This window comes from Ichthyophthirius multifiliis (genome assembly GCF_000220395.1).
Source record: "Ichthyophthirius multifiliis unplaced genomic scaffold scaff_1120509251365, whole genome shotgun sequence".
Taxonomy (NCBI): Eukaryota; Ciliophora; class Oligohymenophorea; order Hymenostomatida; genus Ichthyophthirius; species Ichthyophthirius multifiliis.
In genome coordinates, this window is record NW_004085944.1 from 53605 (window position 1) to 70910 (window position 17306).

At 15.4% G+C, this 17306-nt stretch overlaps 3 protein-coding genes across 3 annotated transcripts, besides 10 other annotated features; 1 reads left to right on the forward strand and 2 right to left on the reverse strand. All coding sequences in view use genetic code 6, as the record gives it.

The window, feature by feature from the left end:
• Positions 1-1948: 1948 nt before the first annotated feature.
• Positions 1949-1992: a microsatellite.
• Positions 1993-2083: 91 nt separating this feature from the next.
• Positions 2084-2138: a microsatellite.
• A 63-nt stretch (positions 2139-2201) lies between these two features.
• Positions 2202-2292: a microsatellite.
• Positions 2215-2286: a microsatellite.
• Positions 2260-2304: a microsatellite.
• A 120-nt stretch (positions 2305-2424) lies between these two features.
• Positions 2425-2471: a microsatellite.
• A 2711-nt stretch (positions 2472-5182) lies between these two features.
• Positions 5183-5225: a microsatellite.
• Positions 5226-5989: 764 nt separating this feature from the next.
• On the reverse strand, positions 5990-6360 carry IMG5_189840 (U6 snRNA-associated SM protein LSM8, putative; the record flags this gene model as incomplete). Its single annotated transcript, XM_004025157.1, has 2 exons — positions 5990-6207; positions 6258-6360. 2 exons carry the CDS (start codon positions 6358-6360, stop codon positions 5990-5992), a joined length of 321 nt encoding a protein of 106 aa, XP_004025206.1.
• Positions 6361-7485: 1125 nt separating this feature from the next.
• Positions 7486-8532, forward strand: IMG5_189850 (hypothetical protein). Its single transcript, XM_004025158.1, has one exon. The coding sequence runs from the start codon at positions 7536-7538 to the stop codon at positions 8022-8024; it is 489 nt and encodes a 162-aa protein (XP_004025207.1). The 5' UTR covers positions 7486-7535; the 3' UTR covers positions 8025-8532.
• A 7-nt stretch (positions 8533-8539) lies between these two features.
• Positions 8540-10867, reverse strand: IMG5_189860 (hypothetical protein; the record flags this gene model as incomplete). Its single annotated transcript, XM_004025159.1, has 2 exons — positions 10828-10867; positions 8540-10783 (listed from the first exon to the last, which is right to left on the reverse strand). Exon 2 carries the CDS (start codon positions 10754-10756, stop codon positions 8540-8542), a length of 2217 nt encoding a protein of 738 aa, XP_004025208.1. The 5' UTR covers positions 10757-10783; positions 10828-10867.
• Positions 8550-10606: a microsatellite.
• Positions 10868-11652: 785 nt separating the features above from the next.
• Positions 11653-11719: a microsatellite.
• Positions 11720-17033: 5314 nt separating this feature from the next.
• Positions 17034-17089: a microsatellite.
• The last annotated feature ends 217 nt before the right edge of the window (positions 17090-17306 follow it).

The following is a 17306-nucleotide window of genomic DNA, read 5'->3' on the forward strand; positions in this document are numbered from 1 at the left end:
AAATTATTAAAAGATATTATACAAAATAATTTACTAAAAAATAAATAAGTTTAAATGCTAAATCCCGGCTTTTTTTAGCCTAATACTCTATTAGTATAAAATCTAAGATTGGTAATTATATATATTTTAATGAAAAAAATATTAAAATTCTTAATAAAGGATTTATTATATAGTAATCAAAATATGTAAAAGTATGATATAAATTTTAAAAAAGCAGTAAGCAAGAAAGAAAATTTCAAATATAATATCTTTAAAAGGATTTATAAAAATATCAATATTAATAATAAAATAGTAAAAATAAAAAAAATGAATTATTTAATTATTTTTTAAATAAAATTGTTTTAAATTATCGAATAATAAATTCATGAATAAATTTAATTTATATATTAAGAATAAAAATTAGTTTAGATTAAAATTGAAAAATAATTTTACAATTTTGATAAACATGTTTAAAATTCTCATTTAGTTTATAAAGATAAATGATCATTATTTATTTTTGATAATAGTTATAAATTATTTAAAATAAAATATAAATACTTTATTAATTATTCTTTTATCTTTTTTGTAAAAAAGTAAATATTTTTAATTATTAAAATAAATAGTATAATTTTAAGAGAAAATATTTTGATATATTATAAATAATTTTAAAGTATCTTTTAAATTATTTATTAAATTATAAAAAATGAAATTAAGCTCATATAATTTAAATAAATTAGTATATTTAATATAAATACTTATCAAATAATTTTTAAATATTTAATTAGTAAAATGAAGGAAGTTAATTCTAATAAGAAAATACAAAAACTTATGATGATTTATCAACGTAAAATATTTTTAAATTAGACTATATATATATTTTTCATTATGTTGATTAAAATATTAAATTAATAAATAGTTAATCAAGATAATCTTTTAAATTTTCATATGAAGATGGATTTTACGGAAAAAAATAATAAATGCAAAACAAATAATAAGTATATAAATATATCTATTTAAAATATTAAATTATCATAATATAAATATAAAAAAGAAGAAAAATAATAATTTTAAATAAGAAATATAAGATGAATATTATGATAAATCAGTTTATTTGGGCAATAAAGAAGCTTAAAATTTTCCGAAAAAAATAGATTATTAATATAATTAATAAAAAACAACATTTCAAATAAACTAATCAAATTATGAAAAACCTTGTAAATTTTCAAGTATTTATAAAAAAAACAAAAATATTTAAATATTAGGTAAATAAATATAAGAATCTGAATTACATAAATAATGTTTAAATGATATAAATTTATTAATAAATGGTAAATTATCAAGTTAATAATTTAAATAAAAAATGCAATAAATTGGAATTGATTGCATAGACATTAATAAATAATTAAATGAATTAACTTCTTCTAATTAGGCAAGCTAAAGCAAGATAATATCGCATATTTATAAGTCAATATAGTTAAATAAATAAGGTAAAAAAAATATATATTTTAATTTTATATTTTTTTTTAGATAAAGAAAATAGTTAAGATGATTAGTAAAAATCAACTAAAAGTACATAATATTATGAATATAAAAAAAATGCACTCGAATACTATAAAGCACAAAAGTAATTTTTAAAGAACTATATAAAAAAATAAATTATCTAAATTAAAAAGCAATAATGGATAAATTTTAGCATGGGATTCTGAAAAAAATAATTGTAATGAATAAAAAGAAATAAAAGATTACAAAATTTTAAATCATAATATAACAAATTTCTAATTAGAATTTGATGAAAATATGAATAAAAAGATTTAAGATGAAAATTAAAATTAAAATTTTAAGAAAATATTAAATAATTATTGTATTTAATATATATTAATGTTTTTTTATTTTTTAATATAGAAGCTCAAGGGATATATTATAATATGAGAGTGAAAATATATAAGTTAATAGAAACCAAAATTAATAATTAAAGTATTTTATATAAAAACTTAAATTATTTTATGCAAAAACAAAAAGGGGAAATGGAAATATTATATCATGGGATAGATGAATAAAATTATATAAAAAAGAAGAATATTTAAATAATTTGATTAATAAATTTTAAATTATTATTTAAATAAATTATTTGTCTAAAATAAATTTTATTAAAAGTAAATGTAAATACTTTCAAGAAATAATATAATTAATTATATTTTTTTTCTTTATTAAAATTTAAAATGAATAAAAAATAATTATTTATAAAATATATTTTATATTAAATTATTTATAATAAAAATATAATAAATAATAATTATATTTAATAAATATATATTATTTTAATAATTTGTTTAAATTAAAATAATATATTTTGTATATTAGTTGTGCATTATTTAACTAAAAATAAATTTTAAAAGATAATAAAAATAAAAAATTTTGTTTATTTATTTTTAAATAAAAATATCAAAAAATATTTAACCATAAAAATTTATAATACGATAAAAATATTTATAAAAGAAAATTACTTAAGTAAAATTTTAAACATAAAAAAATAACTTTTTAAAATGATTTTTTATAGAATATATAAATATATAATAAAAAAAGCCATAAAAATAAAAAATGAAAATAATTATCTAGTACAAATTTTGTGAATAAACACAAGAAAAAGAATTTTGCCCAAATCTAATAAAAACAACTACTTAATTACTCGATTTTATCTATAATTTCCTAAATATTACCCCTTAATAAATAAAAAACACAAAAACGTACTTCTAATCTAATTTTTATATCATAATATGTCCAGATTGGCCTTTAGAATTTTATGAAATAACTCAAAATTCTGTCATAATAATAACCCTTAATAAACCTGAAGGTAAGAAATTCGTTAAAAAAGAGCATGAGAACAAAATTAATCAAATAATAAATAAAAAAACTGACGAATTACAAGTATTTTTAAGTAAATTTATCAGCCCAAAATATGAAAAAAACATGTAAAAATTTCTGAATACATATGATGTTTAAGGCTGGTGTATTATACACTATATCGTTTATTTAGATTTTAGTGAAATTTTATCAGAATTTCTAAAAAAAGATCTTAATATTCATTCTAGGACTAAAAAAGAAGGACTATCGGTTATATAAATTTGCTCTATTAGAAATAGCGAAAATTCATTTAAAATTATATGCCAGAAAAGGATTTTTGGAAATTTTTTATAGGAAATAATTTAAGTTATAAATCCGAAAATGTTAGAAGTATTTCTATTTTTTCATTCTAATATATAAGATATTTCTTATTTTTTAGAAAAAATTGATTGTTTTGAAAAAAAGCAAATACTTCATGAATATTTAAAAAAAACACAAAATATAAATTTTAATGATAATAAGGAATTTCATGCTCAATAAAATACAAAAAATTAAAATTTGGATAAAAAAGATTTAAAGAATACAAAAAACTTAAATATATAATGCTATTTAGATAATCAAAGTTAAAAAATACATCAAAAATAAGAAAATCAAGATAAATAAGATTTAAAAAAAATACAAATTTAAAATATTTTAGGGTATTTATATAAAGAAGGCCAAAAAACAATAAAAATGAGACAAAGATATGTTTTTTTGGATGTAATAAACGGCTTTTTGTACCGCTTTAAAACAAAGGAAGATTTTCGTTTGAATAATTATATTTAAAAAACTAGATTAGAAGAAATAATAATGATTAAAAAAGTGGAAAAAAAGAAACTTTTTTGGAATAAAAATTGGTTCTTTTTTGAAATTTTTCTTTATTAAAATAATTCAATGGTTTTTGCTTCTGAAAATTCAAAGTTAGCAGAATTTTGGATTATAGGAATTTTCGGAGGATGTTTTTGGAATTTATATAGAACTTTTAAAGGAATATAAGCAGATTAATGGGAATAAAAGAATATATTTTTAGATGATTTTTAATAAAATAGCGAATAAAATAATGTTTTTTTTGAAAATTTTTTAGGGAAATAGTATTTTTTTGGAAATATTTAAGAGGCTTTTTGTAAATGGAATGAGAAATAAAAAATAAATTCTAATGAAAAAAACATAGAGATTTTTAATGTTAAGTAATTAGATTTTCCTCGAAAACTTTAAATTTTCGGAAACTGTTAAAAAATAGAAAACTACCTTATTTTAAAAAAAATAGGAAAAGGAGCATTTTCAGACGTATATAAAGTCTAAAATAAATAAAATGGAAATATATATGCTATGAAAGTAATAAAAAAAAGCTTATAAAATAATTAAATAGGACTAAATGAAATTAATATATTAAAATAAATAAAATAAAATAAATTTATAGTAAATCTTTATTAATCTTTTTAAGTAAAATATAATATAAAAATAATAATATATATATATAAATATATTTATATATCTTTTATAGAATTTAAATTATTTATTTATTATACTTGATTTTTGCGAAGGAGGTGATTTATAAAATCTTATTAAAAAAAAGGAAATTTTAATGATGAAAAATGTAGAAAAATTATTGGGGAAATAATCTAAGGGTTAATTTATTTACATGAAGAATAATAAGTATTTGTTAGAGATTTAAAACCTGCTAATATTCTAATTTGTAAAAATGGACATATTAAAATTGCTGATTTTGGTTTGGCTAAAAAAATGGCTTCTTCAAGTCGTTTAAAAGTTTTTGTCAAAAATTCTTTTAAAGGAACTCCTGCTTATTTAGCTCCTGAATGCATAAATAATTAATAATTAGGTTTTTTTACAGATCTATGGGCTGTTGGAGTTATTTATTTTGAAATTTTAGTTGGGAAAAATCCGTTTTTAGATGAAAATGTGTCTAATGTTTATTAAAAAATTTAATAATAAGATATTACTTTTCCAGATGGAATAAAAAAAGAAACTAAAAAATTTATATAGAAACTTCTTTGTAAAGATTTTAATAAAAGGTTAGGTAAAGAAAGCATTTTTGATGTAAAAAACAACAAGTTTTTTAATGGATTTGATTGGAGTTTTTCAGAAGGTCCTTTTTTCGGAGAAATTCAAAATGATAATGATAAAAACATAGATTTTTAAGAAGATTTTGGTTAAAACTATAATTTATTTAATTTTAATAATAATAAAGTAAAAAATTTTAGTTTTGATTCTAATTCTTAATATTTTTGTTGATTTTTTAGTTTAGTTTATATATTAAAAAATGTATATTGTATTAACATATTTTAGTTAATTTTTTTATTTCTATATATATATATATATATATATATATATATATATATATATATCTTTTTTTTAATATTTATATTTATATTTTCAATTGAATTTAAAAGAAGAACTTATTTTTTAATTAATATTCATATTTTTTTTTTGTAATTTATAATTATTTTTATAAAAAATTAAAAATTGATTTTTATTTGTTCTTTTACAGAATTAAAATACATTTATTTTTCACTTTTATATTAGATTAAAAATTTAAATATTAGTTTTTTCTTTAATATTATATAAATATATAAATTTCATTTTACATATAGATATATATACTTTTTATTCTTTATATAATTATATTATTTATTTAAATATTTTAATTAAAAATTTTATTCTTATGATATTATTATTAATTTAATATTTTAACTTCATTTATTAATATTTTATAAGTATTTTTTATTACATAATAATATTTTCAATATTAAATATTTTTTATTATAAGTATTATATTATTTTAATTTAACAATTTAATTTATTTTAATATTTATTCATTATTAGATATATAATTTTTATTTTTAAAAACTTCATTTATATATAATTAATTATCACTTTATTATAAATTGTATATAAAAAAAAGTTCTGATTATTTGATTAATTTATTTTATTTAATGAAATTGAATTTTCTTTCACTTAAATATAATAATTAAAAAAAATAGTTTAGATTATATATATTTTTAATTTTTTATTTTTTTCGTGTGCTAAATCTATTTGTAAAAAAAAACTAGAATTAATTAATATATATATAAATGCTTTTATTAATAAACTTTTTTATACAAAAATATTTTCAATTAGTAATAGGACGCAAAGGTGCACATTTGACATTCTCATATGCTATATTTTATTCAATATCTTCATCTAATTCTCCTATTAAACATACATTATCCCCTCTTAAAACATATAAACCAATTTTATTAAATTATACTCCTTATTCTAATGAATAAACTCTTTCGGTACATTCAGATAATACTGAATTTAGTGCTTAATCAAGACCTTTTAAAATACCTTTTTTTATTAATTTATAAAGTTATTATTTTTAGTTACTTTTTATTTACCAACTAATATTCTGCCATCTGAAGTAACTATTTGAACTTTTTTGAAAAGTAATTTTTCTAAAGGATTTAAAATTTTCATTTAGTTATTTTTTTTTTCTTCCATTTTTTTTTATCTTTTTTTTTTAAATAAATTAAATATATAATTTAATACTTACATATATTAAAATAAATGAATATATATTTATTATTTTTTTATGATTTATAAAAAAAAAAATATGTTTTATTTAAAAAAGGAAGAAATTTTATTACTGCTTTTAATATTTTTACGATTTAATTTCATAAAATAAGCCTAAAAACAATTCCTTTTTAATATTTATAATTTTATTTTATGATATACAAAAAATAAATATTTATTATATCTTATTTATAATTTCTTATATTTTAGTATTTTTATTAAATGTTAAAATTTTTAATTTTTTGTCTAAAATTTATAAATTATAATATAATAAGTATAGCTTTTAATTAAATTATTAATTTTTTTATGTAAATATATATAATTTTTTAAAAACTTTATTTTTATTTTAAATTTCAGTTCAAATTATATTATAAATTTTAATTTTTAGTATATTTGATACCTTTATATTAGTTAATTTGATTTATTACTGATTAAATTGATAAATAATTCTTTTTTTAAATATATTAATAAACTTTTCATTTTAATTAATAAAAACTTTATCACTAAATTAATTTTTTAAATAAAATAATTATTAAATTGAATATTTTATTTATTAAATAGATGTTGAAAAAATAATAATAATCTTATCTTGAGTATTTTCATTTGATTCATATAAAAAAATTTGATGTTTATAAGTAAAACTTTAAAAATAATTTCTATAATTTCTAATATAATATTTTTTTATATAATTTTAATTTTTTTTTTTACTTCATTTACAATAATAAATCAAATTAATCATATGTTAAATAATAAGAAATAATATAAATAATTTAAAAAAAAAAAAAATTATCTTTTAATTATAGTTAAACAGTTTTTTTGGAATATATATTTTATTTACTAATATTTATAGAGTTTATGTTTTTAATTAAAAATATTCATATTTATTCAAGTATATATTTAATGTTTTTATAAATATAAAAGATAATATAAAATAATATTTATAATTAATGAATTCTAATACATAATTATATTTTTATTTAAAATTATGTATTATTTTTGTTTAAAAAAACTAGTGTTATAATTAAAAATCATATATAGAGACATATATGAAAAATAAATGAATAATATATTTAAATATAATATAAAATCATATCAATAATGAAATGAGAACTAAGCATACTGAGACAAATAATTATTAAGCGAAACTAGATTTTTATGTAGTTAATTCTGATTCAGCATTTTAAGATTTAGTAGTACTACCAATAACTTAGACTTCAAAGTTCTTGAGAGATGATTTATTAGAATCATTATTGGCTAAGGTTCTGACATTCTTATTAACAGCTTCGATAGTAAATTAAATTTAAACAATTGCATTAAGAGAAGGTTCAACCAATTCAATAGCAAGAATAATAACTCCTGGATTTTTTTAATTGATAACAGTAGTCATTTTGGTGAGGTTAAGCACACTGCTTTCGCTTTTGTAAAGGACTCTATTAAGAGTGAGTTTTTTACTTAAAGTGCTGTCAATAAACCAAACTTTAGTGTATAATTTATCATAAATATTAAAGACTGTGTCAGCTCTAATAGTTTTACAACTTTCATCAGAACAAATTTATGATTAAGTATCTAAATCAACAATAACTTAACATTGAGAAGATTAGGTGCCTTCTTTATCACAAATATCAGTTATTTATTTAGTAACATTTAAAGAAAAAGTTTCAATGACATTTCTGTTTGTGTATACAGTGATTTAGAATTATATTTATTTGAGAACTCCTCTTGAGTTTCCTAAGTCCAAAGCAAAATTAAGTACTTAGTAAGTTTGACTTCCTTTAACATTGGTGGAGTAGGCATAATTATAAATTTAAGATAAAGGAAGAGAAACTAATAATTATTATACATTATTACGTTTTACGTAATTAGTGGAGAATGGTTAATATCCATCTTATTCGTTTTATTCAATTAATAATTTAGCAGATAAAGATTATTAACAAATTTCGTCAATTGTTGTACGATTAAACTCGAAGTCAATAAGAATATATAATTATTACACATTACCAACTAATTTAGAAGATGAATTAGTTACTACTACAATATTTTTAATTTATTAATATAAATCTCTATCACAATCGGAAAATTCAACATATTATTCTTATTTTGTTATTCTTCAAGACGTTTTTATTCTTCTTCTTCTTTATGTTTTTATTCTTCTTCGTCTTTAAGTCTTTATTCTTCTATCTTTACGTTTTTATTCTTCTTCGTCTTTAAGTCTTTATTCTTCTTCTTCTTTATGTTTTTATTCTTCATCTTTACGTTTTTATTCTTCTTCATCTTTACGTTTTTATTCTTCTTCGTCTTTAAGTCTTTATTCTTCATCTTTACGTTTTTATTCTTCTTCGTCTTTAAGTCTTTATTCTTCTTCGTCTTTAAGTCTTTATTCTTCATCTTTACGTTTTTATTCTTCTTCGTCTTTAAGTCTTTATTCTTCTTCTTCTTTATGTTTTTATTCTTCTTCGTCTTTAAGTCTTTATTCTTCATCTTTACGTTTTTATTCTTCTTCATCTTTACGTTTTTATTCTTCTTCGTCTTTAAGTCTTTATTCTTCATCTTTACGTTTTTATTCTTCTTCGTCTTTAAGTCTTTATTCTTCTTCGTCTTTAAGTCTTTATTCTTTATCTTTACGTTTTTATTCTTCTTCGTCTTTAAGTCTTTATTCTTCTTCTTCTTTATGTTTTTATTCTTCTTCGTCTTTACGTTTTTATTCTTCTTCATCTTTACGTTTTTATTCTTCTTCGTCTTTAAGTCTTTATTCTTCTTCTTCTTTATGTTTTTATTCTTCTTCGTCTTTAAGTCTTTATTCTTCATCTTTACGTTTTTATTCTTCTTCGTCTTTAAGTCTTTATTCTTCTTCTTCTTTATGTTTTTATTCTTCATCTTTACGTTTTTATTCTTCTTCATCTTTACGTTTTTATTCTTCTTCGTCTTTAAGTCTTTATTCTTCATCTTTACGTTTTTATTCTTCTTCGTCTTTAAGTCTTTATTCTTCTTCGTCTTTAAGTCTTTATTCTTCATCTTTACGTTTTTATTCTTCTTCGTCTTTAAGTCTTTATTCTTCTTCTTCTTTATGTTTTTATTCTTCTTCGTCTTTAAGTCTTTATTCTTCATCTTTACGTTTTTATTCTTCTTCGTCTTTAAGTCTTTATTCTTCTTCTTCTTTATGTTTTTATTCTTCATCTTTACGTTTTTATTCTTCTTCATCTTTACGTTTTTATTCTTCTTCGTCTTTAAGTCTTTATTCTTCATCTTTACGTTTTTATTCTTCTTCGTCTTTAAGTCTTTATTCTTCTTCGTCTTTAAGTCTTTATTCTTCATCTTTACGTTTTTATTCTTCTTCATCTTTACGTCTTTATTCTTCTTCGTCTTTAAGTCTTTATTCTTCGTCTTTAAGTTTTTATTCTTCTTCGTCTTTAAGTCTTTATTCTTCTTCGTCTTTAAGTCTTTATTCTTCTTCGTCTTTAAGTCTTTATTCTTCTTCGTCTTTAAGTCTTTATTCTTCTTCGTCTTTAAGTCTTTATTCTTCATCTTTACGTCTTTATTCTTCTTCGTCTTTAAGTCTTTATTCTTCTTCGTCTTTAAGTTTTTATTCTTCTTCGTCTTTAAGTCTTTATTCTTCATCTTTAAGTCTTTATTCTTCTTCGTCTTTAAGTCTTTATTCTTCTTCGTCTTTAAGTCTTTATTCTTCATCTTTACGTTTTTATTCTTCTTCGTCTTTAAGTCTTTATTCTTCTTCTTCTTTAAGTTTTTATTCTTCTTCGTCTTTAAGTCTTTATTCTTCATCTTTACGTTTTTATTCTTCTTCGTCTTTAAGTTTTTATTCTTCGTCTTTAAGTCTTTATTCTTCTTCGTCCTTAAGTCTTTATTCTTTCTTCTTCTTTAAGTCTTTATTCTTCATCTTTACGTTTTTATTCTTCTTCGTCTTTAAGTCTTTATTCTTCTTCGTCTTTAAGTCTTTATTCTTCTTCGTCTTTAAGTCTTTATTCTTCTTCGTCTTTATGTCTTTATTCTTCTTCGTCTTTAAGTCTTTATTCTTCTTCGTCTTTATGTTTTTATTCTTCTTCGTCTTTAAGTCTTTATTCTTCATCTTTGCGTTTTTATTCTTCTTCGTCTTTGAGTCTTTATTCTTCTTCGTCTTTAAGTCTTTATTCTTCTTCGTCTTTAAGTCTTTATTCTTCTTTAGACACTGTTTCGTCGTTTTATCCTTTATCTTTTTCTTAAATATCATCTTTAATTGGTTCTTTTTCAGCTACAGGATCTACATTTGCTGTTTATTATTATTAAGCAATATCTATATTATTATTTTCAACTCCATTTTCTTTATTATCATTATTTTCTTATAATCTTCTTAATTTTACTAATTTATTTTATTAGTTATATATATATTTTTTTTTTATTTACTATTATTCATTTTACTAAAATTATTTACGCTCACTTTTGTTTATATTTATAAAACTAAAAGGGCAACTAACAATGCTATTATTATTTTTTTATTCATTTATCTTTATTTTTTATATAAATTTTATTTTTTAAATATTTATTAAACTAAGTAATTTATTATTTATATGTTTTTTTTTTTTTTAAGTATACAGTTTTAATTTAAATTTATTTAAGTTTTTTCAAGCATTAATATAAAATATATTCACGTTTTTTTTTAATAATATTTTTTTATAAACTTAATTCGTTATCTAATAATGATATATTTTTTTTTTTTCAGTTTATTTTATATATATCTATTAAATGTATTTCTTTTAATTTTAGCTTGAATTAATATTTTATTTTATTTAATTTAGTAATTAAAATAAGTTATTTATTAATTTTTTATATAAATAATCTATTAGATTATTATAATATTTCTTAATAATAATCTATTTTTCTTTTTATTACAATTTTTCCTATATTTATTTTCATTTTATGTTGTGTATGTTATTGATCATTTTTTTATTCTTCACATCAACTATTAGAATATTTTTCTATACAAATACATCATTATTTTCCTTATCTATTTTTTTTTGGAAATTTATAATATTAGCTAAAATTATATTTTTGAATATTTGATTTAACTTAATTAAATTAAAAATATATTAATATTTAATTTATATACAATATACTAAATAATAAATTACTATGTTTTTTTTTTAAATAAATTAAAAGTATTTATTTATTTTTAATTAATAGATTTTTTTATCAATTTTTATAAAATATAATAATAATTTTTATATCATTTTTATATAAATGTATTTTTTAAATTTTATATAATTTTGTTTTAAAATTTATAAAATTATTTTTTAAATGAAAATAAATAAAATACCTATTATAAAACTGAACTTGTATAATTTTTTTTTATGAATGTCAAATGTTATGTTTTTTTAAATTAAATCAATTTTATTTATTTAATATTTAATTTTATAAATATGTATAATAATTATTTATATTTTAAATTTTAAATTTATTTTTTTTATAATTAAGTTAATTTCAAGATTAATACTATTATTTTAAATATAAATCTACTAATTAATATTTATATTTTTATAATTAATATTAATAATATAAAATTATTTTTATATTTTTTAAAATAATATTACTTACATTTATTTAATTTAAAAATTTATTAAATAACATTATTAGACTTTATACTATAAAAATAATTTTATTATACAAATTAATACAAAATTACTTCATACAATATTTATAAATTTTAAAAAATCTAACTCAAAAATCAATTTTAATAAAATTTATAATAAATTTTTAATATATCATATAAAATTAAATAATAAAATTAAAAATATATTTACTATATTAACTTAATGTTATTAAAAATTATAATAAATATAAATTAAATTCTATATTTAAAAGACTTCATTTTTATATTCATTTAATAAAAAATAACTATTTTTTTTATGATGAATATTATATTCTAAAATATTTATTTATTTTTATAATATTTTTGGATTTTAAATGCTTTTAAAAATAAACTGAAAATAAAATTAATTTTATTATATTAAAATATATTTAATATTTAATAAAAAATTAAAAATAACGGAAAATGTAATAATAATTATAATTATATAAAATTACTTATATTTTATTTTTTATGAAAATAAGAATATTTGACACCTAAAAATATATTGTAAATATAAATTATATTTACAAACATATTAAAATAATTTTATTTTTTTTATTCTTAAAATTTTATTATAAATTTCGTTAATATCTTGCTATTATTTTTAGTCAAACAAAAAAACAATAAAAAATAGCAATTAGATAATAAACTTAAATATGAAATAAATTTTTACTGCAATTATTATTAATTTTTTATAATTTAAAATTATTATATATACTTTAACAGCTCTCAATATTCCAAATATTTTTATTAAATATAGGAGAAATTTAATTTACTTTGTTTTCAAAAATAATTATTTATAAATAAATAAAAGATTAATCTTATTAATAATAGTAGTATTTGAAAATTTTGTCTTTCTTGAGTTTTAAAACACAGTATTTAAACTTATAACCCTGATTTAGTTAGTAATATTCATATATTAGAATTATATTAATTAAATATATTAATATGAAAAGTAAAAAGCGTTTATATCAACATGATTAAATTTAATAAAGATATAATATTTTTTTAATAAATAAGTTAATTTTTTCTTTAAAGTATATTTTTATATTTAAAATATTATTATAAACAAATAATATTACAAAAATTAAAATTTTGTTTTTAAATTAAAAAAAAAGTAATAAATTATTACAAATTAAAAATTATATTTTTATCAAAATAAATAATACAATAATAATTTTTTTTATATGCTTTTTTAAAATATTTCTAAAAAAGTAAATAAAAAAATTTTAATTATATTTTAATTTTTTATATTTTCTATTAACTATAATTTTTTATTTATTTATTATTCCTTTAAATATATAGATACCCTTAGATCTTTGAAAAGATTAATATTAAAAAAATTAGTGTAAAATAAGTTATTTTTTAATTTCTTATTTGTAAAATAATAGAAACTTGACTAAATTATAATTAATATTTAACAAACATTTATATTCTTTTTATATTTTTAAAAAAATTATTAATATACTACTAATTTTATTATATAAATTAATATATATAATAATAAATAGATGCTATCATAAATAATTTTCATGATTTAAAATTTATGTTTAAATCTTAATTTATTATTTTCTAAATTTTATATTTGAAATTTTCTTTAATATATATATTTTTTTTAATTAATAAAAAAATTTAATAATATTAAAAAAACATAAATTTAATGATAAGTAAAAGATTTTATTTGATAATAACTTAAAAATCTAAACTAATAACCTTAAATCGATTATAATAAATTTTTTTAATAATCAAAAAATAAATAATTTTTATTTATTTTTAGTTAGTTTATAATACAAAAGATAATAATACTAAAAATTTAAGATAATCATATTTTCTAATTATTTAATTTGCCTTTTATATATTAAAAAAAAAAATGAAATTCAATAATAAAATTGTTAAATTGTTTTTTGATTAATAAATATACATAAATAGCAGCTTTATTAGACCAAGGAACTAAACATATAAAATATTTATCTTTATTTAAAAACTTATTTGCAAAAAATTATTTACTAATAATAATTATAAATAAATTGTTTAAAAAATAATATTTTTTTGTATATATAAAAAAAATATATTTAAATTTGATATATTACCCGATATTTATATTTAAAAAACTTATTTTAAAATAAAAACAAATGAATCATTTTTAAATATATAAAATAATATTAATTTTAAAAAAAATATATTAATAGACTAATAAAAAAAACTTTAACATAATAAATAATATTTTAATGTATATTTGATTTTCATTTATAATATTATTTAATATATGTTTTATATTTAAAATTATATATATTTTTTTAAAAAAAATAAATATTAAATCTATAAATATTCATTTTATTTACATTAATTTATATTATTTTATTTTAATTTAAATTCAATTCAATTTAGAATCCATTAATTTTATATTAAATGATTTATTAATAGGTATTTTAAAATCTAAACTATTAAAAAACAAAAACTACTCATATTTTTTATATTAATTAATATTAGTAAAAAATATTTATTAAATATTAGAACATTTTGCTGGTTAAACTAGAATTTAATAAACTATTATATTCTATGTTTTCTATACAGTTATGATTCACACAAAATATTATAATTATATAGTTAGAAATTATTATAATTAATAATAATTTTACAAAAATTATTTATAAATGCATCAATAAATATATATATATTATATAATAATTTTGTAAATGTTTTTAATATATTGTTACTGAAATTTTTAGTATATTTATATTGTTTATTTTTATTTTTATTTCTTATTAAATATATTTTAGTTTAAAAATTATTTAATGAAATTATTGTTTTAGATTATTTATTTTTTAATTTGTATTTGTATTATATAAATTTTTTAAAACATATATCATTATATTTATTCTTTTAAACTTTTTTTATTATATTTTGTATCACATTAATTTTTGAATAACGTAATTTTAGACTAAAAATTCCTGAATTATTTTTATACTATAAATAAATTATTTTATCTTGCATTTTATTTAATTTATCACTAAATAATTCTCATTAAAATTACATATTTAGATATTTTGCCCAATAAAATTAAATATATTTATCACATTTTAATCTATTAACTAGACTTTTAAATAATATGAAATTGTTAAACTTTTAACTTTAATATTTTATTTACATTATTTATTTATTTATACCTTAAAAATGTAATTAATTGATTTTTTTTTATGATTATTTAACTTTTATATTTATTCATTATATATATAATAGTACTCATGTAATTATATTTATATATAATAATTTTATTAATTACTATACTTATTACTAAAAAAAATACTTTTTTAATTGTTTATTAATTTATAGCAATTGATTAGGTAGGGATGTAATTTTGTTAAAAAATATATTAAATATTTGTGGAATTTGCAATTAATTCTTTATATTTTGTTTTAAATAAAAAAATTAATATATACTTAACATAAGAATATTGTTTATTTTTTATTTAATTTTAGGGTATAAAATATATTTTTTTATATTTAAAGAAATTTATAAAATGTTATTAATACTTAAAGCCTTTCCATTTAATATTTAATTTTAGATGACAATAATATATATGACATTTTATTAATATAAATACTCATCTTTATATCTATTTTTAATATTTTTTTATTATATATATATATATATTACTTATTTAAATTAAAAATGAAATCTAATTTATAACTATAAAATAATAAATACATATAAAAAATACAATTTTTTAATTCATTTAAATAATAAATCATTTCTTTGGATTTTCAATTATCAAATAATTACATTTAAATTTTTTTAAACTCTTCAATTAAAAATTTTTCATTTTCATTTTCAAAAGCTTTAAAATTATTCAACCCATCATCAAATTCAGCCTTAATTTTTTACATAATTTTTTAATTTTCATCATTATGTTTAAATATTTATGCAAAAATAGTAAGAACAGTCAAATAACAATTAGAATAAGTTCTATCGTCCTAAATTTTTTTATCTAGGAGATATTTACAATAATTAAGTACATCTAATCCTTACTAAATATTCCCTTTATTTATTTAAAGTAAAGAAAAAGTAATTAAAGATTAAAAATAATTTACATTATTTAATTATTTATTATCAATTTATAGCCAAATTTATCTACAAAGATTAATATTTATCTCAGCTTTATCTATCTAGTTCTATTAGATTTAAATCAAACTAATTTTTTATAAAAGTTCAGCATAATCTTTTAAAAAAGGTGCATTTTCCCTTTTATCTTTATAACTTTTTTCATAAATATAAACTGCTTTTTAATAAAATTCCAAAACTTCATTGTTTTATTATTTTTATTTATTATATATATTGTTTATATTAGCTAATTATATATAGTTTTATGCCAATATTTATTCTATTTTTTCATCAGAATTTTTATTTTATTCTAATAAAGGAATCGTTTCTTCGAGTATTTTTAAAGATTTTTAAATTTCGTTTTTATAAAATTCCCCTTAACATATATTTTCACATATTTGTCCTAATAAAATATAGTCTTGATTATTAATTTATTTTAATTAATGTTTTAGATCATATAGTACTTCTAATCCCTAATTATATTTTTTTATTTTATTAATAAACGGCCTATTTCTAAAACATCATATGATATATTTTAAGTTTATTATTATTTATATTCTATTCTTTAAAGTATTTATTCTTCGCATTTTTTGTAATCTTTTTAAGTATAATATTATTGATATTATTAATCGCTTTTATAAAAATCAGTATTGCTTTATTAAGAAAGCTATTTTTTTATTTAAAAAAAGAGTTATTAATGTTTATCAGTCGCTTTTGTTTAAAATATGTGTTTTTTTAATGAGTTTTTTGAGTAAAATATTTGTTTTATTTATCTTATTAACATTTTTATTGTATAAAATACAAATAATAAAGATTTTATTTATTAAATAAAAAATTTTTATTTTTTAATAAATTAATTTATAAAAAAAAATGATTTTTATATTATTTATTTTTATTTAAAATAAGTATATTTTTTTTCATTTAATATAAGTAAATTTTCCTTAAAATATTGTTTATTGATAACAATAGGTGTCAAAAATTTTTATTTTTAATTATATAATATTACCTTCATATTATAAAAAAAAAGTATTGATCATATAAAAAGATTCCTATGATCAATATTATGATTTATAATTAATTTAACATATGATATTATTTTAAATAAAATATCACTTTTTTTAAATGCTATATATCTATATATTATTAATGAAATAAT